The following is a 27,333-nucleotide window of genomic DNA, read 5'->3' as shown; positions in this document are numbered from 1 at the left end:
CTACAGAGGAGTCCCGTTTATTCATTTCAGTATATCAACCTAACTTGAAATCAAATTATATTACTGGGTTCTTTATTTTACCATTGGACGACGATGCCATGCGAACTGCAAACGAAATTCTTGTTTTACTACGATTACATTACAAAGTTAAACCACGTGTAAGCCTCACTAAAAAAAACGATTTGTAACGGTCATTTGCAACCTAGTGTTGCCTGGCTTTAAATTGGTTTAAGAAGAATTTTAACAACTGGAAACACTATTGAGCAGCACTGGGGCGTCATTGTTAAAAAGTTCATCCACCAGGTAGCAATAGTGAGCTACTGCTACATTGTGAGTTCCTGAAAACAAATAAACATATTTTGGTCGATTATAAGGAAAATAGAAAATGTTAAAACGTTTAAAATGGATATAAAATATTCAAGCCTAAAGATACTTTACAATATTAAGATTTAACAAACATAACGTTAAATCAATTGAAAGTAAATGCTATTAAAACATTAGTTACCATTTTAATAACATTACATACAAGTCAGATCTTATAAAAAGTAGGAAATTCAACAAAGGAGTTGCTAAGTCACACTACAGTTCAGAACCCCAAAACATACCATAATGGCGTTGACAATGTCATTCCCATTGTTCTTGAGGGCTTTAACGGCTTTACTTCTCGACACACTGGCTTGTTGCATCACCAACTCAACATCCTTGGTTTCAACTTCAGACTCATCAACCTGTAATACATGTCAGGTTAAAGGTGGCACATCTACTTATAATGTTTCATTTTAATTTAATACAATATACAGGACTTATAGTGGTACAGAAAGTCAACCTTTTACAGTATTTTTGTTACAACTTTAATTTTCACATTTTAAATTTTGCTTCTGGGAAATAACAGTCCGTTTTTTAATTGTTTTTGTTAAAACCTTAAATTTTTTTAACTTACATGTGTCTAGAAGTTGGCCTGTATCTTTGCTGCTTGCGCAAAGGCATGACATCTAATATACCGCCATATTGGACCATAGAAACATTATGGTACTACATCATAAAAACATCATACCTCCTCATCACTTTCTTCTTGCACAGCATTCACAGCTGTTGCAGACTCGGTAGCTGTTGTCGACTTGTTCTTAAACTTCTCGGCTGCCGCAAGTTGAGCTTGCTGGGAAAGATCTTCAATCTGGGAAAATAATGGTAAAAATTTATAAAAGTAAACTGGACCTAGTTTAAAGCCTAAACGTTAAACATTGTGTATGATAACATCAATACTTCGTTCGTTGGTTTATAGAGTAAAAGGACACCTCTAGATTAAATTTCTTTTTTAACAGTTCTGTCTATTTCTTTTTTTTTTCTATTTTCCCTGCTATAGGATCTCACATTCTTATATAAAATTGAATAACTTTAATCTTTATACACATGTGCTGCTATACCTATACCTAAACCAGCATTTAAAAAAACATAGGAATGTAAAGGATAAAAAAATAAATTTCAATAAAATTTCTAGTATTCATGAAAAGGTAAACTTCTATATGCAATGATAAAAAATTATCTAAATAGTCAACATAACTGCCAAACGATAACAACGCATTAGGTCCAGGGTCCAAGATGTAGTTTTACCAAAGGACCTTAAATATATAAGACCACAAGTAAACTCACCTTAGCTTCTCCGAATACAATGTAAGTATCAGATACTGGATTCTTGTAGATATCAGGACGGTTGATAACGAAAAGGATGTTCTTTGATTTTCGAATAGTTACCCGGTTGATTCCAGTAACCAACTTAAGACCAAGTTTCGACAGCGTCTGTTTAATTAAATCATTTTTGCTCTACCATTTGTACGAAAAATAATCAAAAACAAAAAGTGGGCAACAATTTGTAGCCTCACATGCAGAATTTTATTTTAGATTTTAACCCATGGTTTTAGTATAAGATTGTGCCTGTAAAATTGGAATAAAATAAACAGTTTTTTTTTCTTTTTTCCCAAATTTAAACTCCTCAGATATTAAATTGTAACATTTACGGACCAATATGCTGTGAAACAAACCTTTCTTGCTTTCTTCTCACTTCTGCTTTGCTTCGATTTGCCACCACTGGCGTCACCACCTCCAAGCATCTGGATTATAGAAACAACATTAATTACTCAGTTGTAATTTCTAAATCCCTTAAGCTTTGTTTAACACTTTCAGTTAAGGTGGTGACTTAAGAATAATGTTCTGCATTTACAGTAATCATAAAAATATTGTCTACACAACAGATTTTTAATTTTCCTTAAGGGTTACCCAATTTTGGGGTTTATATAAAGCTACTCTAAATTAATATGCAGTACTTCATGATACAGAGTTGGTAAAATTTACTAAATAAAGAAACCTGGTAAATCCCAACAAAAAAGTAAATATTTTCATTTTTATGTTTTCTATATTTTTACCTCGGACATCTCGGGAATTGATGGGATTTGTTGATCGGAAGTGTTAGTGACTTGTGGAGAAGTATTTCCGTCAGCAGTAGTTGTCATTGGAACATCAGGATTTTCGTCTAAATCTGGCATAGATTCGTCATCGCTGTCAGATTCAGTTGCAGAATCTGCTAAAATTGTAGAATTTTACATCAACATTCTTTAGTTGATTTTTTCTTGCTTTAACACAAATTTAACCCTTTAGTTATTCTAAGTTAAGATACAGCAAATAAAATACCTTTGTTTTTTCCATTTTCTTTTGGCTTGGTTTCTGCAAATATATATAAATCGTTGAAGTATGACCATACAAATAAACACACAGATTTAAAATGTTTATTTTAAAAGCAAAAAAATCCTAATTGTTCTCTTTTATAAGCGTTCACAAAAAAAACGTACATACCTTCAACAATTTCCTGTATTTTTTCCTCCTATAAATAACACAAATACCGTTAACAACTAAATAATTGATTTGATTTCAAAAAAACAAAATTTACCTGCATAGTTTCAACGTCTGCCATCTTCGTGGAAATTTAAAATTAAAATTTTACGCTACTAACGATTTTAACCGATCACTATACGACTGCAGATAAACACAGATGCCTTTAATTACACATGAACTAGATAATTAAACGAAATCATGCAAACTTTAACGCCTCAACACAAAAGACAGCTGCGACCAAAACTCCGCCATGTTGGCCATGCGCATGCCGTGGATGGAAAAGAGAAATGTCTGTCCGTTACTCGAATAGAAATCGGGATGCTTAATAATCTATCGGGGACTGCAATATTAGCTGCTGTTTTTAAACCTTTTCCGGTATACCTGATGCATTTATGTTAGAATTGGATCGTTAAGAACACAGTTCTTTTAACAAAATCTTTAACATATTCATATTTCATAGTACAATATTCCTTGTTACTCCTTTTTATGTGGTCAAAAAACAAAACTATGAGAAAAACTTGAATATTTTGTTAAAAAAGCTGTACAAACTTGAGTTTATATACAAATAGTTTGCAATGCTACCATTAGGTTATATTAACACGTTTGCTAATGAGTGAAATAATGATATAGCACACAACAGCACTTTTAAGGCAGTACAGGGTAGAAGTTAATATTTACCCAACTTCTACAACTACAATAAATGTTATATCTGTTCCTAATTTGAGGGAAATGTACACAATAATGCTTAAGTCATAATAACAACAATGTAACATGTCGCAACGAAATAAACACCTTAACTATTCAGATATAACAAACACGAGGAGTACTTCATAAGCCAAAAAGCGCCACATATGTAAATGAGCAAATGGCACATTATTTTCGGTACACAACAGCAACCAAAATTAGGTTAAATCCCTGAATGTAAATTCTGCTTTTTAAACACCTCACTCCAACTGTTCAGGTTCAACATTCTTGGGTATTCCTACTTCAACCACGACATCATTATGATCAGCCATGTGTTCAGTGAGGGATTGCTCAGTTGGGAATTTTTCCTCACACACAAAGCAAGCATTCTCTTCATGATTGGATGTGTGTTTTCTCATATGAATGAGATAATCACGAATTGAACTAAAAGACTCGGAACAATGTTTGCATTGGTGTATCGCCTTGCCTTGTTTGACATACGCATATTTGCGAGCTGAAAACTTAGGACTTTTCTTAGAGGTAGCTGATAAGGATTCCACCGCCTCATGAAATGATGTGACATGCAGGTCCAATTCGTTTTGGTCAGTGAAGGTCAATTCACAGGTTTTGCAGGAAAATTCTCCCAGTTGATGAATTTCAAACTCATGTTTTGTGAGCTCTTGCTTGGACTCAAATCTTAATCCACATGATTTGCAAACACTATGCGTGTTTAAGAAATCAATCACATCTACATCAGTCTTCTTACTTCCATTGACTAAACTAATAGGAGATGGATTTTCATCGCAATAACACTGATGGTCAAGCTGAGCAGATAGATGGGTAAAACTGCTGGGGCAGAAACTACATTTGAAAAGCTGAGGACACTTAGGATGCTGTTGGTCAACATGAGCCTGTAGATCATTCATGTCTGTGAAATATTCATCACAAAAACTACACAAATGAATCAAAGAATCAACACGGCCATCTGCTTTCTCCACACTGTGAATTGAACTATGAACATCCAGCTCTTCTATAGTTTCAAATTCATCCTCACAAATATGGCACTGATTCCACTGTTCCAAATCCACATCTGCTCCACCTTCAACTAGGTGCATTTTTTCATGCCTTTGCAAGTGGTCTATGCGAAAAAATGCTTTGTTGCAGGTCTGGCACACAAATGGCCGTTCTTCTGTGTGTATCCTCAAGTGCCTACCAAGCTTAGACTGGTCAACAAACAGCTTTGAGCAAAACTTGCAGCCCAGCAAACCTTTTCCTTTACCCTGTCTTGCAGTGTTTATATCAGTATGAACTGCTTCATGGGCAAGTTTTAATGCTTCTTCTTCAAATGGCCGATCACAATATTGGCAAATTAATTTCATATCTGTTTCCCTTCTATAAACTTTTCCTTTCTTTATTCTATTCCCTTTGACACTTTTGTATTTTGGCCTTGACTCAAAAGAAAAATCGGCTCCTGGGATGAAATCTTCATCTTCTTCCTCCGTGTTCTTCTCACCCGCATCCCTGATCATAGAGTCGTCATCTTCTTCCATGTCAACATCCAAATTAAACGAGGAACTAATTTCTTTAAGTTCCCGAGCAAGGTCATCTGTAACTTGATTACCACTTCCGTTGTTTTGTTTCTCTGACATAATGTACAACTTTGGTTCAGAAGAATTTTGAAAACTATTTTCTACAGCTACATTTTCTTTCATCGGCATGTCTTCCAGTTTGGGATATTTACATTTGCGACCTCGATTGTCAAACTTCTTTTCCAACTTCAGAGCCAGCAGCTGATCCGAAGGTTGAATTTCCTCTTCCAAATCGATGGAATCCCGAACAATTACTCTTACCACAACATCGGCTACTGGAGTACTCAGCTCTGCATCACAGTAATGCTGTCTCATGGCATCCACAGACAGAAAGTTACTGTGGCACATTACGCATGTATACGGCAAACTGAGAACGTGCTTTTTAATATGACGGCGGTAGGAAGTATCAGATAGAGATTCACAGCCACAAATCTCGCAATAATATCTTAGCTTATGGTAGAGATTGTAGTGGCGCTTTAACTGAGCTTGATATTGAAAAGTTTCACCGCAATCATAGCAAATTACATCTTCATGCTCATTATTAGCGTTATGGACCCTTTGAATGTGCTTAACCACATTAGCCTCAGAATGGAAGAGCTGTCCACATACTCGACATGTGCAGTTTTTGTTTTCAATGTAATGTAGTTTATAGTGAACATTACGGTGATCTTTTCTGCTAAACCTGCGCCCACACATCTCGCATGGAAATGGTTTTACCTCCAAGTGAATGTAAGAGTGGCGTACTAACTTAAAATTTGTTTTAAATGCCTTGCTGCAGATATCGCAGGTGTACACCTTTGGCTCCTGCAGTCGGTCCATCATCTTTCTCCTTTTCTTCTTCGGTTTCATCTCCACTTTAGGATCAGATTCTTTGTTTCCTTCTTCAGCTTTCAAATACACATTTCCTTTCTGATGCGTTTTCATATGGTTGACAAGATTTGCATGACTTGAAAAACGCTTGTCGCATATCTTGCAAATGTTAATCTTTTTATTCATATTTTATAAAATGTGGCAATGTGCACAACTATAATCTGCATAATGTGAAAACATATATTATTATTATTTATGTGTAATAAATATAAAAACCAACTTGCCTGTATAATTGTAACTTTTAACAGTTAGATTGGAAATACTACTACACAGTAAATCAAAGTAAGACATTAATTTGATGAAAACTATCTTACTCTTTCTTTATTATTTTAAAAATAACGTATTTATTGTAAAAATATGATTTTCGTATATAAAGAGAGAAGTTTACGGAAAACGACGCATTGCATACGCAATTCTTTTATTGGGCAGTCGGTATTTGATATATGGCTATTATTGACTTTTATGTGTGTATGTTTTTTATTAATAAATGGTTTCAATTATTTATTTTTAAATTTGACAAAGACTCCTAATTCAGCTTCTAATATCCCTGGAAACGGCGCGAAATATAGAGGCCTTGATAACGGTAAGTTTATGGGGGCTGATTTTAAGTTTCCGCGTTTAGCTTGAACATCAAACACTCTTACACCAAACCAAATTCTTTACGCAGACAACTGTCACAATTCAAACTTTTAAATCATTTTCGTGCAAAAACTGATCTAACTGCGACGTGCAAATGAATAGATCGTTCAACTGGGAGGTCGAAAAAATGGCGGATAACGATTTTAGCTTTACGCGTTTTCAACCCATTTTTAAGTGTTTTGACTTTAAATTCAAGTTGAAAAAATATAAAAAAATGAATATTTAACAATAAAACACCTTAAAATATAAAATTATGTGCAAAATAACCAAGAAAATAATAAAACATTTACCAAATAGAAAACATATATATTAACCTTTAACCCTTTTACATGTGTTCAGTTTTGTGTGACGTCACAAGAGTCAATCTGAGACATTATAATCGTTCCAGGTTCCTCGCGTTTAATCAGCGGTAAATTTTAGTACGTTTTTTCCGATTGACGTACCCAGCTGTTAGTGAAGGCAATAATTCAACAACATGTCGCTTTATAACTTTAAAAAGATAACCGTTGTGCCGAGCTCCAAGGTATTTATCTTTTCAAAGTTTGTTCATTATATTAATGTCACTAACGTTCCGACATAAACTTACATACCGATCTAAATTCGTGTAGGATTTCATTGATATCACACTATCGAAGACGCAGAGAAAAACACCGACAGTCATTCATAAAAGCTACCACATAAGTCGAATCCGTTCGTTTTATGTCAGAAAAGTAAAATTCACGCAACAGAACTACCACGACCGACTTGCAACTATACTGACAGAGTTTCCTAAACTTGAGGTACATTTTAAAAGCCCGTATGTATAATAATATGTGTATATTATTAAAAGCATTTTTAAAAGGGTCCCTTTAATTAGTGCATGTCGATGTCTACACTATTCACTACAGTGGACATGGTGGACATGCACTAATTAAAGAAACCGTTATGGAAATACTGAATTTAATTTTTTTTAAACGCATTATGCAATACCTTTAGAAAGTTGGCTTATGGTTACATGTATGCTTTATACTCATACAGTGTGAATATTGTATACCCTAATTATATATGATTTTGTATTTTAAGCTATAATATGTTAACAGGATGTCCACCCTTTCTATGCTGATCTGATGAATGTCCTCTATGATAAAGACCATTATAAATTAGCTTTGGGACAAATCAACACTGCCAAACATTTGATTGACAAGTAAGTCAATATTGCTTTGTTATTTTAGTTTGTCATTAGTGATTACTAAATGTTATTTAAACAATTGGCATTTTAATATTAGTTATATAGTAGCCACAAGTGCAAATTTGTTGTAAATAAACCAACACATTGTTACGTCATAATAACTTATAAGACACCAATGTAACCATATTACAAGTTATAGCCTATATTTCCAACCCAACGTTTACAAGACATAAAACCCCCTTTTTGTAAAAATTCTAAATCGAACATCTTCACATAGTGTGGGTCGAGACTACACACGTTTGATGAAATATGGAGATTCATTATATCGATGTAAGATGCTGAAGCGAGCTGCCCTTGGTAGAATGTGTACTATCATGAAACGACAAAAACAAACTTTGGAATATTTGGAAGAGGTGAACTGCTCGCATTTAAAAATAATACATCTCAAATTAATAATAGAGTCTAAACTACTATTTTGTTTTAAGTCAGTGGTGCAACAATATAGCACAGTGGCGTCTTTTTGCTCACTAACTTATTAAGGTCTTGTTTTCTGTTGAACACCTTTAGCAAAGTTAATGATATATTATCTTGCTAGGTTCGACAACACATGTCAAGGTTACCAAGCATTGACCCAAACACAAGAACAATTCTCATAAGTGGTTTCCCAAATGTTGGAAAGTCAAGCTTCATTAACAAGGTTACGAACTTATTATAAGTATTAACTAACTCTGTAGTCCATCTAATATAAACGTTTAAGTAAAAACGCATTTAGTCTGGATCTTGGCTACAGAACAATATACAGATTGATAAAAGAATTTATTCACAGATAACAAGAGCTGAAGTAGAGGTTCAGCCTTATGCTTTCACCACTAAATCTCTGTTTGTTGGTCACATGGATTACAGATATTTACGCTGGCAGGTAATGCTTCGGAAAATTTTCCCTTTCAATTTTATTAATTTTTTTTAAAATATTTTTTTCTTTTTAATGTACTTTACTGCCATCTTAAGGTGATAGATACACCAGGGATCCTGGATCAACCTCTGGAGGATAGGAACACAATTGAGATGTTATCAGTTACTGCGCTTGCTCATTTACGCTCGGCTGTCGTTTATGTGATGGATATATCGGAGCAATGTGGGGAATCCCTCGAATCGCAACTCAGTTTGTTCAACAACATTAGGCCTTTGTTCAACAACAAAGTGAGTGATAATGAATTTTATTTATTGGGTATAGTAAGATGTAGGAATGTGCCTACTCTTTTGTTTAATGCAAAGCTCAGCACTGGTAGAACCCGAGCTTTAACAACTTTCGCACATCTTTAGTAAGATGGAGTAAGATTGGACAGCTTTTCATTTCCTTTTTTGTCCCATTTGGTAGTAAACAAGGAATATTTACAGAATCACGCGACTTTAAACATGATCAAGAAATATGGGATTTAGGTGCTAACATTATCCCATCTTACCCCACAGTACTATATGATGTAACAGTGGTCTTTGTTTTGCAGCCATTGTTTGTGATGGCGAATAAGATTGACGTTATGAGCAAGGATGACTTATCGGACGAACATAAGAAAATATTTGAGGATTTGGAAACTGAAGGGATTCCAATATTCTGGACCAGTACAGGTAGCTAAGAGTTGAAAATAATATTGAACATAAATTTATTACAAATACCATCACATGGGGTGTTGAGAATAATCAACAGTTACATTTAATTCCTAGAGCATAAATGTGAACGGGTTGTGTTGTATGCATATGCAACATTTTGATTGTTAACACTTTAAAAGTAAAAACTTTGTTTCCATAGTAACTGGTGAAGGAATCATGGAATTACGACAGGCAGCTTGTGATAAGCTCTTGCTCCATCGTGTGGAGACAAAAATGAAGGGGAAAAAAGTGGAAGGTGTGATGAACAGGTTGAGGGTTGCCAATCCTGTGCTTAGAGATGAAAAGGTAAGAAAAAATAATCAAATCAAAATCCTGCAGTAGTTTTAAAATGGAATAGTTTGATGTGCAGATGAACATTAAAGTATTAACGCATCTGGCATCTGCTCTCTTGCGTTTTGCAATTCACTGAATATCTGTTTGTTTCATGAGACTCTTCGTGTAACAGCGGTCTTTGTTAGGGAATAATAATATATGAGCATAAACTACGTGTTCAGTAAAATTTTAATCAGCAGCTTTTCGTCTAAAACCAAACATTTTTTGCGTGTGCCTTTCTTATTAATGTGGTTCAGACTGAGCTTGATGTTAAACTTCAACAAATTCAATGTTATACGACTTTGTAAACCCTGATATTTGTGCTTACTAGGCACGGCCAGCATTTATTCCTGAAGCTGTGCTCAAGAAGCGCGCTGCTATGAAGACAGTGGAGAGCGCCACCGTGTGTGAGGATGGATCCGTTGCCATGGAGACTGAGGAGCGGAGGAAAACAGAGCGCGATCTAGAAGTGGAGATGGATGATGAATATGTGCTCGATCTTCAGAGTAAGTTGATCACTTTATCATTAGATTTTTGGAACTTCTTTTATCTGTCTTTACACTTGCTCCATTTTTAAGTTGTTCCTTGAAAAACATTACTTCAACCTTATAAAAGAAAATTAGTGCGAAAAAATGTAACAATGCATTGCAAAACTTGCGTTCTCAAATAATTTTTACTGAAAGTGCATTGTTTTAATTTCTTTATTTCTTCCTCTTTTAGAATGGTGGGACCTTAAGGATCCAAGTGAACGTCATGACACACTTCCCGAGATATGGAAGGGACACAACGTGTCGGATTACATCGACCCTGAAATCTTTACAAGACTTGAAAAGTTGGAGCATGAAGAGGAACTCAAGGAGAAGGCTGGTTTCTATGACAACGAGGAGGTGACATTTAAACTCTTAAACTTTTCTGGACATGCATGGAAACTTAAAATCTTTTCGTGGCTGAATCTACTTGTGCTATGAGTGATTTCAAGTTTCATATATTTAGTTATTATTTTTTATTCAGGAATCAGAAGACGAAGAGATGAAAGAGATTCGACAAATGGCTGCAAAGATTCGCGAGAAGAAAGCAATTCGATTGGCCAATAGTCACCTTGTTAGAAAGGTAATGTACAAAATGATGCATAGATATTGATCAATAGGGTTGCTATTATGAATGAGGAATTTTGGCATAATTATATTAGAAGTACTGTGATAGTCTTGGTGTCCAAGTAGATTTTGGAGAAATATTTTTTCATTTTCATTGTGTGCTCAGGTTAAAAAGGCAAAACTTCCCGGAAAAACTGCAGCTGAGAATCGAACTCCAAGCAAGATGATGAATGATCTTGGAGAGCTTGGAGTCGACCTTTCAACAATGGAAGGGGTGGGTTGTGTATGTTTTATAACTTCAGGCTTTTTTGAAAAATGGAAAACAGTCTTTTGCCACTTGTTGTTTGATCTAACTATTATGCAGTATTCATAGAAATCTTATTTTACAGGGACACTTCCGCTCTCGTAGCAAAACCAGGAAAGCACTCAAGCGGAAACGAGATGTTTCCATGGATACGACATCTGTTGCTAGGTCATCGTCAAGGGCTCGCAGCCAATCGCGACCAAGGGATGAAAGTGGTCTACGTGATACAGCAGTAAGTGAAAATTAACTTTTTAATACTTAGTGTGTTCTGGTGTTATGCAGCAATGAATGAACTAATAAATCTTCTCTATAGTAATCTGTAGGTGCTTGTCAGATATTCCAATCTCATATTTCTATCTCATATTTCTAAATGCCGTAACCCACATTTCTAAACATACACCTTGCATTACAGATGGTGCAGAAAGCTCGCAAGCTTGCCAAGATATCCCAGCGTAAGATAATCCAGATGGGTAAGGCAGGAGAGTCAGATCGACACATTCCAGTTGCCAAACCTCGCCATCTCAACACTGGAAAGCGAGGAATTGGAAAAACACAACGTCGTTAATCAGGATGAATGTACTTTGTGGAATAAACAGATATCGGTGGATTTTGTAGTTTAAGTAAATTAGGATTCCAGTGAATTTTTGAAGTATTCTGTATTGTGAGTTCCTATGTTGAGGCACGCTAGGTAAAGTGGGATTTATTTAGGCCAGAAACAGCAAAATTTGAAATGTATTATAATGGGCATTATTCGCGTCAATAGGCCTCTTATTTTCGATTGTGAGTTCCTATGTTGAGGCACGCTAGGTAAAGTGGGATTTATTTAGGCCAGAAACAGCAAAATTTGAAATGTATTATAATGGGCATTATTCGCGTCAATAGGCCTCTTATTTTCTGAGCAGTTTCGGTGTATTCCTACGCCGTGTATTGAGTAGGCCATGCTGCAGCTTAAATAAAATTATCACTACTCGTTTTCAATTCAAGAAGACTTTAATTACATAGGGATTTAGGTGACAATAACTGTAGGCAAAAACTTGTATGTAAACTTTCTGCAAATATAAGGCAAAGGAACGTGCATGCTGGCATAGTGAAGTATGTATAGAACACCTTCACATTTAAATAAATTAGCTGAATTGCGCAATGAATAAATAACATGCAGAAATGTATCATGATTTACTTTAAGTCTGTTGTAACAGAGGCAGGTCAAAGAGTTCGCACCAATATTTAAAGTGCAATTTGTTAAATGTATTTGACAGCTCTTGTTATTTCCTAACTAGCCTAGCACGAAAATCCACTTTTTTAATGGTATAAGGGCAGCAATATTGCCCATAAACTACAGAGGAACTTTAACTGAAAATAATCACAAGAAATTAATCAAACACCTCACCTTTGCAAAATACTAGTAAAAAAACATGAAAAAATCGACAGTGCATGCGTCTTAGGCCGGGGTCTTGTTTGTAATTGCAGGGGTCATGGGTTCAAATCTCGGCAGGGCAAGTCCAAATTTTCTTTCTACGCCAGCAAAGGTTGCTGCTGCAAGACGGTACCCTCCCATATGGTCGGGGGTGATTGGGGGCAAGTCCGAAACATGGACGTATTTAGGTTTGTGGGTAGAACCTGCGAAAATAGGAAAATGTTTACATAAAATAAAAAACACCTTTTGTTGCAGCAGATTTCACCTTACATAGTTTTATGCGAACTATGTGAAAAATGAATCAAACAATCAACCAAAGTTGTATAAAACCAAAAAAATCATATTTCATATCCAACACACTGCTTACAAACTTGTACAACTAATCTTTCCATAAGGTGTAAACTATTTTTTACCACTAAAGCCAACACCTAACTTACCGATTGGCTTGCTGCCACCAAAATCTTTATTGAAGAATCTTTGTAGTAACTCGTAGGTGAGGAGGGTAATGCCAAACTGTGGAGAAGATCGAAAGACACGAGCGGGAGCTCCTTTCCAAAATGCAGCAAATCCTTCTTCTGCATACACCTGGTTGGATGGAAAGGCAGAACTGAGTTATAAAGACTGCAGCTGCCCCGACATGTGTGCCATGGAATGATATGACATGTTTATAAAGTGACAAAAGTTTCATTGTATTCTACTTATTAGTTAGAGTTACATTTATTTGCTACGTTGTGCATTTGAAAGTTATGGTACTATTGCTTTAAATTTCGCTTAAAATACGAAGACCTACGAAACACTGGTGGTTGATACATCTAAAGTGAAGCAGCCAAAACTACAACAGAGTTTATCAGGTACCCAGAACAGTAACCTCCAGCCCTGTAATGCCAATGGCAAACAAAAGCTGTTGTAGTTTGTTAAATTGCCAACGACAAGAATAAGAAACGAACCTTTTTAAAGCAGTCTATCATTCCTTTGTACTGTGTTTGTCCATCTCTTGCTTTTACTTGTAATCTTGTTTTCACCACATCTGCTGGTGTAGTGAGGGAAGCAGCCGGTGCACCTGGTTTACATATTCAAACTTATGCAGTGGAGTGGGCATTAGTTATACACATTATTCTGTGTGTTTTTATACTTTATTTCCCATGCTGTCTCTACATTTACCTAAACGCATATACAGTGAATCATAACCAGATGTGTCTTTTGCTTATAAACTGGTATGAATTAAAAGTAATTATTTTGTGCAGTTTAAACCAAACATAAAAAGTTACACTAAAGATATAGACTTCAAATCCCAAACCCCTGGTGGCCTAACGACAGAAACTCACCCAAATATAACAGAAAAAATGCAATGGAAAATTACACTTAGTTGTCCGGCGCCGTGGCCCAGTGGTTTAGGGGCCTGCATCGGAACCAAAGTGTCCTGGTACGATGATTGACAGCGATACTAACACTGAATGTGTATGTGTCCTTGGGCAAGAGCAAGGCACCTAATGGACATTGCTCCAACCCAGTGGTTACTAATGGGTTGTCTAAATTATCAGCTATTTCAAAAACAAAAATCATACACAAAGCTAAAAAGTGTGGTAACTCGTAAGCACACGAGGACAAAAAGTAGTGCGAAAAAATACTTGTCTGACTGCGATGTGGCGTTGCGGCACTGGTCGAACGAAGGACTTAAACGGGCTTTCTGGGTGTTGGAGTAATGGGTCCTTGACAAGGACCCCACAAAACAAACAAAAAACTTAGTAAACAGTATTACAAAATCAATTCTTACCTGCCAGTGTACCAGCTAGAAGTAATTTCCACGGAGCCACATGTCCATCTGGACTTGCTAAAGCTTCTTTAATGTTGGAGTAGGCTGGGAAATAGATGGCACTGAATGGTATGTCACGTAGTAAGCATGCACGAGCTCCCTGTGGTTGTTTGAGGAAAATTATTGTGATATAAATTAATTTTAAAATTGTATGCGAGTAACAGTCACAAGAGAGGGCGGGAGAAGAGTATATTGTAACTGAAATATTTTGCTTTAAGCACAAGTTTTACATATTATATTAGTATTGAAATAAAATTGTAAAACCAAAACATGTTGACTGAAATACACTCAAAGATAATTTAACAAAATTTCCATTTTTTTACCAAATTTTAACAGTATTAAAACTTTAACTGCGATTCTATATACCATCAAACCAACCACACACTGTACCTTGTATAAGCCAGTTATCCCAAGTTCTTTAACCACCTTAAGTGCCGAGACTTTTGGAGCTCCAGCAATTTCTCCGGAAACTTGAAGTCGAATCTTTACAATTTCCAGCGGGTTTGTGAACATGACTTGTGACCCTCCTGCCTGAGTGGATATTCAGAAAAATTAAACAACAGAAATTTCCTAGAACTACTATTTATTTACAGTTATATCTGTTTTAGGTCACAGTTTATTTGTAAAAAAAATTTTTTTGTTCAGGCAAATTAAGCAACAAAAATTATGTAGAACTACGATTTTTTACAGTTATGTCTGTTTTAGGTTAAAGTTGATTTGTAAAAAAGTTTTTTTATATTCAGATAAATTTAACAACATAAATTTTGTAAAACTACCATTTATTTTACAGTTTTGTTTGTTTTAGGTTAACGTTTATTTTTAAATAAGTTTTTGACATACATATGTGATCATGTAGATTTTAGAAAACATTATATATACTTTTTACTGTCACACAAATCCATTTGCTGCATAAATTGGATAAGCAATGAGTGTTAAGCATAACTATGCACTTTTAAGTATCATATAAGAAAGAAATTTATTTTTACCCACTCTAGATTAGACATACCATAAAACTGCATAGATATTTTATGAATATGTGCTTTCCTCAATGTAAGCACCAATGAACGTAAACCAAATAAATATAAAATTCTTTACATTTCATAAGAATAGTTAAATGTATTTAACTTACACAGCCACCAGCTAATATCTGACCCCATAAAGGAACTTTCCCATCTTGCCTCACAACATCTCTCACTAAGTCATTCATCTGCATGCAGGTGTAAAAAACATCACATACATGAAAAAAATATATATGTATATATATATATATAGTAGGGAGTGGAAAAATGAGACACCTTTTTATTTTATTTTCTTGTCCCATTTGGTAGTAAACAAAAAACATTTACAGAATTATAAAACGGTATCCTCACAACTTCCATAGACTTTAAAACACGATTAGGATATTTGGGTATTATGTAATAAAGGTGTCCCATTTATATTATAAATATGAAAAACAAGTAGGGAACCGTAATTGGATTAAATATGTCACATAAACGGAAACCAACAATTACAAAAAAGTCAGCAAATTTCCTAAACAATAAAAGGAGACAGCCATTATACTTGTAAGCACGAACCGTTAGTTTGATGGCCTTCTCTGGTCCTACACCAACAAGTTGTGGAATTAAACCTCTGTACAAACCCTGGAAACCTTCATGCCGAAGTACCTGGTGGTGGATGGTTACTTTATAACATGGCTTCCAAAACTGGGTGCACCGAAATTCAGTGGTCGCCGGGAGTTTACCAAATTTACTTAAAGCATAAATTATACTATGGGCCGAGGGTATAGCAATTTTACACAGAGCATATATTATATTACAAACCAAGACTTCCCAAATTTTTTTGCTCGTGACCCCTTTTAATCTTCCAAAATTTTCTCCAACTCTACACAGTTAGTTTTTTAAAACATGTTAAAGAGAAAATTTTAGAAGAACAAAGGGGTTGCATGCAAAAATTGATTCCCTCCTATTACATGGATGGCTATGAATATATATGAACTTGTTTAGAACCTCATTTTCCCTGTCGAGTTATAATATGAATGAATTATATAATGGACCAGAGTCACCAGACGTCCAACCATGCATAGTGCATAACTAAGCACGAAGCACCTATACCCATTGTCAGGTTATGAAACAAGTATTTATACAAATAACATGGTATATTGCATATATGTATTTATCATTTATAAATTGTTGAAAGTTAACATAAATGATAACACACATACTGTCAAACAAATGTTAGCAGCAAAAGTGAAAATACCTTAAAAAAGCAATCAAAACTATTCCTGTACATAAGCTCCCCCACATATGACCCCGTTGACCTTTGGTTTTGAAGTCGAGTTTTAACGAGATCGATCGGGTAAACTGCAGTGGCTCCCACACCTGGAAATTAATAAGGAAGTTTTGAACACAATAGTTTTGTTTTGAACTGTGGTAAAATTAAAGACAGATAATTAGCAGTGGTTAAAAGTTGCTAAAGATTTCAAAACACTAAATGATATCATATTATAAAAACATTTTTCTATAAAGAGTGCAGAGTAGAACTGACTATATATTACTTAAAATTAATTGTCTGCAACCTTTTTAATAATGTAAATATATCTAAATTGTGAGATTTAATCATGTTTTTCATTTTTTTGTAAAATATTTATTGAGTTTTAAAAACTTTTTATCATTTTACAATAAACTCTAGGTTTTCTAGCAAAAGTCATGTGAATGAAATTTTTTGTAATAAGTTGTAATAATTGTGCAAGAAACATTACCTCCAGCAATTACACCAAGTGAGAATCGATAAGCATTTTCCAACACCGCCATATACACAGGCCGATTCTCAGGGATCGTCTGTAAGATTTATTGTAAGCTGAGTAAATGTATCTGTATGGAATGATTAAGGTAATATGTCAACATAGGCCTAAATACCAGGGCCTTGAACCTCGTGTAATGATCCCATACAAAATGATCTTGATTTTCGGGATAAGATATTATGTAAACATGGTTTTAGACGTCATGGTCATGAACCTCGCCGAATGATTTTATAAAGTTTAATCTTGGATAGGATGTATGTAGACATGGTTTTCGGATTATGTTGGGTGAACATACAGGTCTTGACTTTTGGTTAAGACAGGGGAGATATAGGAATATGTATAACACCCTTGTAAATTTAATCATGTAGGAAAACTGTTTTTAACAATAATTACGATCTATTTCCCAAACAGGCTTCTAACTTACGCAAAATGACACCTATGTGTGTACAGTGCATTCATATTAATAGATAAATCTCATGCTAAACTATGTTCACCATTAAATGCCACTAAAAATAAGAAATAAATAAAGAACATCACACCTCTTGTTGAGTTGCGATGTTGTATGGCATGGAACCTTCCTCTAACGGAGTTATCATGTCAAGTGTTCGCATCGTAATTCGACCTTTGCCCCCGCACAACTCACTCAACTGGAACAGAACATCGACCTCTAGTGGTGTAAGTCGTGATACACGCTGAGCTCCCAGGAGAAATTCACCTGCAGGGAAAAATGTTGATTTTTAAGAATAACTTATTTCGATGTTCATGTTGTAATTGGGACTGGGTAAAATAAGTTAAAACTATGATGGATTTTGGTTAAAATATAAAATATAAAAGAAAGATATTTATTCACCATTCTGCTGTATTTAACAGTTACAAATGATTTTTTTTAAATGCTTTACCTGATTTTTTTTAAATGCTTTAAAATTTTATAAAAATTAAAATCCTTTGTTTTTTTTATGGACAAGACACTAAAATAAAGGACACGACACAAGACATTAAAAAAATACTTTTCTGTCAAATACATCACCTTTAGTAACAGGTTTGTCTTGTCCCTTGCCTACCACAGTCTCGTAGATTTTTTTCACCAGTTCCATGTTTTTAAGAAGTGAATTAATGGCTTGGAAGTACGTGAAGCTCACAGATTGTTGTCCACACCCTGCTACAACCTGGTAAGAAGATATTATGCGACAGTTTAAAAATTGAGACAAATTAAAATTTCTTTGAATAATTTTTACCAAAAATATCTCAAACATAAGATAAGGTACATTCACTCTGGTATTTCCTGAACTTTCTTTAAAAAATATAAGACTATAGCATGCCAATGACATGGCAGTTGTCAGGTGACTTGTATAAACCATAGAGGTAACCTGATACATTGCTTAAATGTCTACATGTACCCAACTAACCAAAAACTAGAATATTCAGAGGAATTAATTGGTTGTTTTGAAATGCAAACTAGCAAGGAAAATACATGTAATTTTGTTTACTGACATGAGTCAATGCTGTATATGACAAATTAAATGACAATTATGACAAATTAAGAGTTGTTTATGTTATGACAATATATACAATATATATATATTATGACAATATATATATATATATGTTTTATATATACCTGCCCAATTTTTCAATCAGTATTTTAATTTGAACCTAATGTTTTGCTGCAATGATGTTATCATTTGTTTGACCAATTTAAATACAAGCAAATGTCAGTACCTTGTTGTTATAAACATTAATATTTATACAAAGGAATTTAAATATTGGGAATTACACAGGTTTGGTTGGCAAGTCAACAAAGTTGGAATCACTAAAACATTACGAAAATCTTTTGTGAAGCATATTTAAATATTGCTATACCCCTATCACCAGCGTGTTTTACTATTGTTTCATCATCTATTTTTAACTCAAAAAAAAGGAAGTGGGAATTTGCAACAAGACAGTTTTCCGTCAAAATATCATGCTACACATTGATAAACTCTGTATTCAGATTTGGAAACTGTAATCCTATACTGGGGGGGCAAAGTTTTTATCCGGAGTTGTGTAATAGTGATATATGATACTTGATTGTGAAATGAAATGAATACTGAGACGACCACACAGGTTACCTAATCTCCAATGTAGTTAAACTAATATTCCCTAATTATTCACAGATTTTCCCAGGTTACATCTTACGTGTAAATTTTGTAAACATGATGAAATGTTTATACCAAAGTGGCCGAAATGTTATTTTCGGACACATTATTTCAGCTTGTTAATAGAAACAGTGTTACCACACATTAAAAGTAAAATTTTTTTGCTCTCAAAAAATTTTGTTCTATGTTATATCATTACATTTAAAATAAAATACTGTGTAAGAGCCCACATAACCTCAATGATTAAGATGCAATATTTGGATAAATAAAAAAAACTGTTATAAAACTTACAGCAACAAGTTTTTCTTTAACGAAGTCTGTAAGCAAATGAGGTCTTATCGTTTCCATGATATCTCGGAACGCAAGAGAAGTGATGATCCCTTTTCCATTTGTATCAAATCTTTTAAAAGCTTGAACTGCATGCTCTACTTGTAAATCCTACAAATATGAAGTATTATAAAGCAGGGGTATTAAACGTCATTTACAAAATATATTGTGAAAATATACTAAACATTATAAGCCCTATAACTTGGTAAAAAACAGTCACTCTTAGTTACACATGAATTACTGTATATCTGGGAAAATATACAGCACACATGACACATTGTATCCTAACATCTTTACCTGCAGAAATTGAGTAAACTCAAAATAATTTAAAGTTTTTTCCTTCTTAGATCCGAAGTGAAGCCGCACAAAGTCACAATCCCAGTTAAATGGGATCTGTTGGTGACAACTCGTTTTACTGAAGATCGATTTAACCTCATCTGCAAATGACAAGTTTTGATTAAACAAATAAAATTGAATTTTTATCAAATTCTATTGATTTTATTATAGTTTTAATTTCACTCTTTAGTTGTATTATTTGTTTTGTATGTTTTTTACTGGCCATTTTCAGCCTTGGTAAGTAATTGTGTAAACATTCTTTTGTCCGTTTCACAGAGTGTCAGCATACTATATTATAATAATATAATATTTTTTTTAAACATAACAAAAGATTCCTAGAACACAATGAACAAAACAACAAAAAGGAAAACAAACTTTCCGTTAAGATATTCATTTTAAGAACTTTATGTCGATATATACCTAACATAACATGAACCAACAACATAAAAATGCACAAACGATTCTTTTAAATATTTATCAGTTTGTAACCTTACAGCACAACATAACGAATTTGTGGTAACAGGCTAACTCAGGCCTAAACCCCAGGTCACATGGCTTACCTTGTGGTAAGACATCACCCATTTACCCAACATCTTGGAGAACATTCATAATTTACTGTCTTAAAGAATTTTTTAGACTATCCATAATTTACTGTGTTTTCAGAACACCACAACAAAAGCTAATTTTGTGCTCTATTTTGTTTGTAATTTTAGTGATTAGTTTGCTTACCAAACGTTATCTTTCCATTACAATTCATGTCAAACATTTGAAACGCAACATGATACAGGGAGTCTGGTAGATTAAGAACAGCTTCAAATGCCTGGAATTCTGGCCATGATATAAAGCTGTAAGCAATATAACGAGTTACAACTTGACAAATTTAAAAAAAATGTTTGTTTTAAAACATTTAGTTTAATCAATGTGTTTCAACATAGTTTAGTTAGGTAAAATAGTTAATTCATCGGGTTTATAGCCTAATGTGTCATTGCCAGTAGCCTAAAAATCTACTTTTATTTGTACAGATTAATCTATGATTCATTCTTTATTACATGATATTCTATTTATTTTAACAGGTTTGTCAAGCAAATGGCATGTACAATTTTTTTGGTACATTTAATGTAAAAAATACACGTTTAAAAGATTGAACCAACGTCCAACAATCTTAATACATTTACAGACAACTAATATAATCACTTAAAAAGTGTTACTGAATTGCTTTGATGTTAACTATGCATTAAATGATTATTTAAACCCACCCATCCCCAGTATAATCAGCGACAGATGAAAGCAACTTCACAGTTTCTTTGTTATGGTTTTCATTTGGAAGCATTCGTAAATAATTTCGAATAAAGTCACTGCTTGTCATCAAGTGTTCGCCATCTTTTTCCACTGATGCATGCTGTAAACAAAAGTTTAATTTAAATATTAGAAATAGTTACAACTTCATTTTTTATGAGATAAATCAATAAGAATGGAAAACAACAAAACTTGTACTAAAATTATATATGTAGTTCATCAGCTTGAAGTTATATTACAAGATTTAAAGACTGTGTTCTGTTAATTAATGAAAATACAATCATTGATCCAACATTCCAGTTATTCAAACATTCAATCACGTAATCCGACTAATCCCTAATGGTTTATGTTGCAAGTGGTTAAATTAACAGCCAAACAAAACAGTAATTTGTAATTTGACGCTTGTGGCAAAAATCAGGTCTTAGTTTAACATTACCACATGCACACTCACTTTTTTAAAAACTTCGAAGAGTTTTTGTGGATCCAATTCTACTGCCATCGTGTGGTTGAGTTAACAATCTGTTCCTAAACTCAACTCTACGAATAGATAGGAAGGGGTAAGAAGATTAAAACTTTGCGTAAAATATAACAAATTACAATATAATATAAATTTTATAAGAAGGTGCAATGTACAGTGCAATATTGTTACCCTGCAGCATAATTGTTGTGTAAACAACGAAATATTTTTATGTTTACACGATACAAATTTAAAAGATAAATAGGCATAGCATATAGCATAGTCTAACAAATTACTCCTCTCATTAAAATTTGCCAATTATTTAAATAGTAAACACATCAAACAAGTATGAGTACCTATGTTTAGAATGATTTAACAAAGTTAACATAACTGTTACATAGATGAATTTGCTTTTAACTAAGAAAGGTTTGTCAATAATATAGTAGGGAGGGGGAATATGGACCTTTCTTTCTATTTTCAGTATTTTTCACGTCCAATTTGGTAGTAAACAAAGAACATTAACAAAATTGTTAAACCACATCCTCACAACTTCCATAGCCCATTGTTAATTGTTTAAAACATGCTATTTAGTTATTAGGTGATACAGGTGTCCAGTCTTTCCCCACCCTGCTTTATATGCCAATAAATGTTCGAACACTAAAACTATGTTTAAAAATAACTGAGTTTAAGTTTGAAAAACTTTAAACAACATTTCATAACTCGATAATTGAATTATGTTACAACAAAATAAAGTAATAGCAAATAAATATAATACCCTGATAAAACAATACATTTCATACAAGCACACGAATACGGAAATATAAAAAAGTAATTCACATGTGTAACAGCAATATGTACTAAAGGTAAGAAAGATATATGAATATGAAAATATTGGGAACTTGTACTACATAATAAAGTGTAAAATACTATATAATTATTATGCATTAATACACAAATGCACCTAGCAATACTAATTCTTTTTCAGCTTTTGTATTTCATCACTGAGCACCTTGGTAACATGCATAGCTCTCTCTGCCTCATCGCCTCCTATCTGCTCAATAGCAATCTGTGCAGCTTCTCTTACAGAGGAAATTGTGTCATTCCTCCAGAGATGAAGAAGTTTAGCAATCGCAGCTTTGCTCTTCATTCTTCCGAGAGCAAGACATCCACTCTCTCTAACAAGTCGGTCGTTACTAGAAAGACATCCCAGGAGTCCATTGACCACTGTACTTCTCGTTTTATTCCTTGTGATTCCACTTGCAGCATGAGCAAGAGATATTGCTGCCACTACTTGTACATCTTGCTCTTCATCATACAACAGATCCAGTAAAACATTGATAACAGCTTTAGATTGATGATCGCCAAGGTTCTTTATGGCAGTCAGCCGGACAGAAGAAGAAATATTAAAAACTCCCTTCACAGCGACAGTGGCAGAAGCAAACAGTTGCACTGCCTCATCCAAAGCAACTATCTCTTTCCCTTTTTTACAGAACTTAATATAATTGATGTATGACAGCATACCATTCTCTACATCCATCTCAGTTCCAATAAGCTTGAGCATATCCTTCACATCTTTTGCTGACATATGAATTGAATTCCACATTGATGACATATGAGTTTTCATTGTGTCTGCAAATTTAACCCATTCGACCTCACTTACATCTCCAAACTTTAACTTCCAGAATTCCTGGGCCATCAGGTTGTCAGGAACAGTTTCAACAGGTAGCATGTCAGAGCTTCTTTTGGCATGTAGGCGAAAATTAAGAGCTTGTTTATTCATAACATTTGTTGCATCATCTGCATCAGATTCGCCCTGGCCTTCCTCATTCTCTTCCTTGCTCCCACCCTCTACTTTACTCAAAGCAAGCTTTAAGCTCCCCAAAAGCGCATTCATTGCATTTTCAGTGTCCTCATTCAAGAAGGTCCACTGCACACAAGAGAGCGTGAGTTTCATACCCAAGTCCATGACTTTAGTGATATCATCATACTGTAACAATGAAACAGCAAAAATATTTTTGTTCGAAACATAAGCAAGTGAGACCTCATCCTGGCAGTATTTTGACTGCACAGAATCCCCACTTAAAAGCACAATGAACAGGCGAGAAGCAACGATGGCTTCACCAATCTCCCGTAAAAACACTGACCCTGGTGTAAGTGCTGCTTCATCAACCCACACTGTCAACCCACTACCTTCCAACATTGACTTTAATTTTCTCATGGCGTCAACATCTTGGTGACTGTAACTTATCATTACATCTTTGACGTCAACTTGCGGGCTTTTAGATGACTTTGGCCGTGCAACTACGGGAGTGGCAACAGCGTGTTGGGCACTTGTCTTGGAAGGTGCAGTTCCCATATTTAATACACAGAAATGCAAAATATATTTACGGTATTTGTAACTGTTCCTTTATCAATAAGCACTTCGCACAGCTGTTAAAGAACTGCAAAACGTTACAATTATTATAGTGACTGCTGCAAAAATTACTCACGTTTCCTGCCTTTTAGATCGACCAAATGTCTCATACGTTCAATCAGCTCTGTCTGTGCAAAAAATACACATAACTGACTATTTTAAAGCTTTTCACATACAACCTTCAGAAAAACCGCTAAACGCGCTCAAGCGTGTCCGAGTATTCTTCCACGGCGCCTATGACCTATAGTAACCTAACATGGAATAAATAAAAAAAGAGTCGCGATCAGGAGCCTCGGCGAATATGATTGGTGAACATTTACCATTCTAGCACGTGGTGTATGATCAGCGCATGCCAGACTTAACGCACTTGATACCACGATTCTGTACCAACGTGTTAGTTCAGAGATGACATACCGACATTAGCTTTTTCAATAAAGCGGGCCGTATCCGCTTGTTTGATGACGATTAAGCTTCGATTGCCCATTGTTTAATTTGAGCCCATTTTTTTTGCATTTGTTTGTTTCTTTGGTTCTTTTTCTATTCTAGCCTTATCTAAAACGTTCGATTATTGTACAACGTATAAATAAGTCAAAGGTAACTTTTGCTGCAAAATATGTAGTAAGGTAGGGAAGGTGGGACACTTTTTATTCTATTTTTTCGTCCCATTTCGTAGTAAACACAAAACATTCAAAGAGGTATAAAAACCTTATTCTCACGACTTTCGTATAGGCTGTTGATGTTAATCACGATCAGGAATAACACGATCCGGATATTTGCATATTATGTTCTAAAGGTGTTCCGTCTTCTCCCGCCTTACCATATCAGACTGTGCTTACTTAATTGTTATACCGATCTAAAATCCGAAATTGATTGTACTGTATGGCGTAAGATGGGATATCAGGATGGGGGAGAGAAGAGAAAACACGTACCATGTTTCCCCACAGCATATAAGATCACGAAAAGGAGTTTGGGGTCAAATGTTTCTTACAAAACTTTAAATGTGATAAAATTGGCACGCTAACCCCCTTTTCTATTACGTCCATCGTATACCAATGCAGTTCAGTCACTCCGCAGGCTCACTTTTAATTTAAAATTACCGCTCGCAAAGCGTACTGTGTGTGTAATTTGTTGACTCGTGAGAAATTCCCACAAAAATTTACTACGAAAGCTGCAAACGCTTCCCACAAACCCGGTTGTAATTATTACCCATGCAAGCGTGTCTCAGAACCTCGTACGACACACTCTAACAGCAGTTTCTCTCGCTAAACACAAACCGGTATCACAGTTTAGATTATTGGGTGAATTGAGTTAATAATAAGCGTTTAGTTTTTCAAAAGAAAGTATAGACAGGTAAAAGTCATGTTTCCAAAAAACTTGGAAAACGTACTTGGAAAGCACATTAATTCAAAACTTAAATGTTCCTATTTCTACACCGCAATGGTAAGTACTTGTATGCTTTTGATATAGGATGGGAGAAGATGGAACACATTTTCATTTTATTTTACCGTCCTATTTGGTAGTAAACAAAGAACATTCAGAGAATTATAAAACCGTATCCTCACGACTTCCATAAACCGTTATTGCTAATTGTTTAAAATAAAGATGTCCTGTCTTCCCGCACCCTACTGTAATAGACTTTTAGATTGTCAGTTTGATAAATGATTTTACTGCAACATCAGAATATAGTCTAACTTTACGTGTTACGACAAAACGAAACATAATAAAACAATATATATAGTAGGGTGGGGGAAGATGGGACACCTTTAATACATAATATTTAAATACCCTGATCGTAATTTAACCAATTAACAACGGTATGTGGAAGTCGTAAGGATACGGTTTTATAATTCATTGAATGTTCTTTGTTTACTACCAAATGGAAAGAGAAAACTAAACGAAAAGGTGTCCCATCTTCCCCCACCCTACTATAGGTTAAATGGTACGCACCATCATATTTATCGTTTCTTGTCACCATACGACAGGCGTCAGTGTGTCGTTCAAACACATTGTGTTTATTGAACCTGCAGAAGTTCTTTCAACATCGTTCCGACCGCACAAGAACGCAGGTCAAATTTCTCATCGACTATCTTGCGACTCGAGGAGCTGATTTTCAAACGTCAACCATCGAGGTACGCTGTGGTGTTTTCTTACATATATTTTTAATGCACAGTTTTTATTCTTTGACGAGAAAGCTTATTATTTTAGCAAGTTCTCATAATGTGTAGTGTTAAGTAGAAATATAGCTACATCTAATAACTTGCAATCTACATAGTCATCAACGTGTAACAATACGACTTGGTATTCAGACCGACAACTTTTTTTCAGTCGACAGACACCAACTCGTGCACCTTTAGCGCCACCTCGTGTCTTCGTCTTGCTCAAACGATGGAACAGGATATTACCACCGAGCTCTACTCTGTACATGAGGCTTCTAAACTGGACGTTGATGTAGGTGCATGGTATAATGTTGTAGCAACACCGCAATACTTTATAAGTTCAAAATACATTCTTCGTATACACATTGTCCATCATAAATAAGTGGCAAATATTTCTCCATTGTCAAAATATCAATCAGTTTTAACCTAGCGAACATTTAACCTTGTCTTAATTATAAGCGCAAATTTATGTATGTCGAAATATGTTTACCTATAATCATAAACTTTACAGCTTACGAAGATCTTGAACCGATTCATTGTTGAACAAACCGAAACTCTGTCCACACTACAACAACATTTACATTCGTTGGAAACGATTCGCGCAAGATCGAGCAACCAAGGGCTAGCAGACTATCTCTTTGACAAAACACTTTAAAACCACTAGTGTAGTGCTATACAAGTGTTATTGGTTGGTTACCTTGTTTAATTTTTTTTTTTTCTGTACAGTGAATCATATAAGTTGGTTCCATTCGTATTTATTTATTCATTATGTCCTCTGTTTGCTTTCGTGGGTTAATTACCTTGCTTAATATAATTTTTTTTCTTCTATACTGTGAACCATATAAGTTGGTTCCATTTGTGTTTATTTCTTCATTTTGTACTCTGTTTACTTTCGTTTTTCAAATATTTGAACATGGGGCGAAGGCTCGTCCAATATAAGATCTCATGATCTGGGCGTTGCGTCTCCATACC

General features: G+C 34.6%; 6 protein-coding genes across 7 annotated transcripts; 2 read left to right on the top strand and 4 right to left on the bottom strand.

Annotated features, from left to right (window-relative positions):
- Positions 1-55: 55 nt before the first annotated feature.
- Positions 56-3,130, bottom strand: LOC149743109 (nascent polypeptide-associated complex subunit alpha-like). Of its 2 annotated transcripts, none has more exons than XM_089883347.1 (9): positions 2,942-3,130; positions 2,848-2,875; positions 2,686-2,718; positions 2,421-2,578; positions 2,040-2,108; positions 1,651-1,797; positions 1,055-1,174; positions 606-728; positions 56-338 (listed from the first exon to the last, which is right to left on the bottom strand). In XM_089883347.1, exons 1-9 carry the CDS (start codon positions 2,963-2,965, stop codon positions 324-326), a joined length of 717 nt encoding a protein of 238 aa, XP_089739473.1. In that variant the 5' UTR covers positions 2,966-3,130; the 3' UTR covers positions 56-323. The 2 variants fall into 2 exon arrangements, with proteins under 2 accessions (XP_089739473.1, XP_089739481.1); XM_089883355.1 differs by having other exon boundaries at positions 2,421-2,575.
- On the bottom strand, positions 3,028-6,724 carry LOC149743108 (uncharacterized). The gene has a single exon (XM_089882605.1). The coding sequence runs from the start codon at positions 6,153-6,155 to the stop codon at positions 3,831-3,833; it is 2,325 nt and encodes a 774-aa protein (XP_089738731.1). The 5' UTR covers positions 6,156-6,724; the 3' UTR covers positions 3,028-3,830.
- A 279-nt stretch (positions 6,725-7,003) lies between these two features.
- On the top strand, positions 7,004-11,821 carry LOC149743107 (GTP-binding protein 4-like). The gene is made up of 15 exons (XM_089882750.1): positions 7,004-7,191; positions 7,277-7,447; positions 7,748-7,851; positions 8,114-8,249; positions 8,432-8,533; positions 8,663-8,755; positions 8,845-9,036; positions 9,342-9,462; positions 9,644-9,789; positions 10,148-10,322; positions 10,537-10,703; positions 10,828-10,926; positions 11,077-11,184; positions 11,300-11,446; positions 11,627-11,821. The coding sequence occupies exons 1-15, from the start codon at positions 7,144-7,146 to the stop codon at positions 11,777-11,779; spliced, it is 1,962 nt and encodes a 653-aa protein (XP_089738876.1). The 5' UTR covers positions 7,004-7,143; the 3' UTR covers positions 11,780-11,821.
- Positions 11,822-12,185: 364 nt separating this feature from the next.
- LOC149743106 (electrogenic aspartate/glutamate antiporter SLC25A12, mitochondrial-like) lies at positions 12,186-21,927 on the bottom strand. Its single transcript, XM_089882736.1, has 16 exons — positions 21,787-21,927; positions 21,296-21,438; positions 20,769-20,884; positions 20,001-20,140; positions 19,668-19,814; positions 18,269-18,407; positions 17,781-17,956; positions 17,200-17,278; positions 16,698-16,819; positions 16,016-16,105; positions 15,571-15,648; positions 14,832-14,972; positions 14,403-14,541; positions 13,576-13,688; positions 13,066-13,213; positions 12,186-12,831 (listed from the first exon to the last, which is right to left on the bottom strand). Exons 1-16 carry the CDS (start codon positions 21,832-21,834, stop codon positions 12,653-12,655), a joined length of 1,998 nt encoding a protein of 665 aa, XP_089738862.1. The 5' UTR covers positions 21,835-21,927; the 3' UTR covers positions 12,186-12,652.
- Positions 21,872-24,440, bottom strand: LOC149743105 (uncharacterized). Its single transcript, XM_089882928.1, has one exon. It carries the CDS (start codon positions 24,146-24,148, stop codon positions 22,763-22,765), a length of 1,386 nt encoding a protein of 461 aa, XP_089739054.1. The 5' UTR covers positions 24,149-24,440; the 3' UTR covers positions 21,872-22,762.
- Positions 24,441-25,394: 954 nt separating this feature from the next.
- Positions 25,395-27,290, top strand: LOC149743104 (ferritin heavy chain, oocyte isoform-like). The gene is made up of 4 exons (XM_089883508.1): positions 25,395-25,645; positions 26,188-26,334; positions 26,531-26,653; positions 26,873-27,290. The coding sequence occupies exons 1-4, from the start codon at positions 25,565-25,567 to the stop codon at positions 27,014-27,016; spliced, it is 495 nt and encodes a 164-aa protein (XP_089739634.1). The 5' UTR covers positions 25,395-25,564; the 3' UTR covers positions 27,017-27,290.
- Positions 27,291-27,333: the final 43 nt, after the last annotated feature.

The sequence above is a fragment of the Ciona robusta genome, chromosome 1 (genome assembly GCF_009617815.1).
Source record: "Ciona robusta chromosome 1, ASM961781v2".
Classification (NCBI taxonomy): domain Eukaryota; kingdom Metazoa; phylum Chordata; class Ascidiacea; order Phlebobranchia; family Cionidae; genus Ciona; species Ciona robusta.
This window is presented reverse-complemented; position numbering and strand designations above follow the sequence as displayed.

Bases quoted from the DNA above. Each gene is read 5' to 3' on its own strand.
- LOC149743109 (XM_089883347.1), bottom strand. From the start codon at position 2,965: ATGGCAGACGTTGAAACTATGCAG. The intron at 2,876-2,941 runs GTAAATTTTGTT...TGTTATTTATAG, and splicing joins CAGACGTTGAAACTATGCAG to GAGGAAAAAATACAGGAAAT. The intron at 2,719-2,847 runs GTATGTACGTTT...ATATATTTGCAG, and splicing joins AATACAGGAAATTGTTGAAG to AAACCAAGCCAAAAGAAAAT.
- LOC149743108 (XM_089882605.1), bottom strand. From the start codon at position 6,155: ATGAATAAAAAGATTAACATTTGCAAGATATGCGACAAGCGTTTTTCA.
- LOC149743107 (XM_089882750.1), top strand. From the start codon at position 7,144: ATGTCGCTTTATAACTTTAAAAAGATAACCGTTGTGCCGAGCTCCAAG. The intron at 8,534-8,662 runs GTTACGAACTTA...ATTTATTCACAG, and splicing joins AGTCAAGCTTCATTAACAAG to ATAACAAGAGCTGAAGTAGA. The intron at 8,756-8,844 runs GTAATGCTTCGG...TGCCATCTTAAG, and splicing joins ACAGATATTTACGCTGGCAG to GTGATAGATACACCAGGGAT.
- LOC149743106 (XM_089882736.1), bottom strand. From the start codon at position 21,834: ATGGCAGTAGAATTGGATCCACAAAAACTCTTCGAAGTTTTTAAAAAA. The intron at 20,141-20,768 runs GTAAGCAAACTA...TGTCATTTGCAG, and splicing joins TAATGGAAAGATAACGTTTG to ATGAGGTTAAATCGATCTTC. The intron at 15,649-16,015 runs GTTCGTGCTTAC...ACCTGCATGCAG, and splicing joins AGAAGGCCATCAAACTAACG to ATGAATGACTTAGTGAGAGA.
- LOC149743105 (XM_089882928.1), bottom strand. From the start codon at position 24,148: ATGGGAACTGCACCTTCCAAGACAAGTGCCCAACACGCTGTTGCCACT.
- LOC149743104 (XM_089883508.1), top strand. From the start codon at position 25,565: ATGTTTCCAAAAAACTTGGAAAACGTACTTGGAAAGCACATTAATTCA. The intron at 26,335-26,530 runs GTACGCTGTGGT...ACTTTTTTTCAG, and splicing joins TTCAAACGTCAACCATCGAG to TCGACAGACACCAACTCGTG. The intron at 26,654-26,872 runs GTAGGTGCATGG...TAAACTTTACAG, and splicing joins CTTCTAAACTGGACGTTGAT to CTTACGAAGATCTTGAACCG.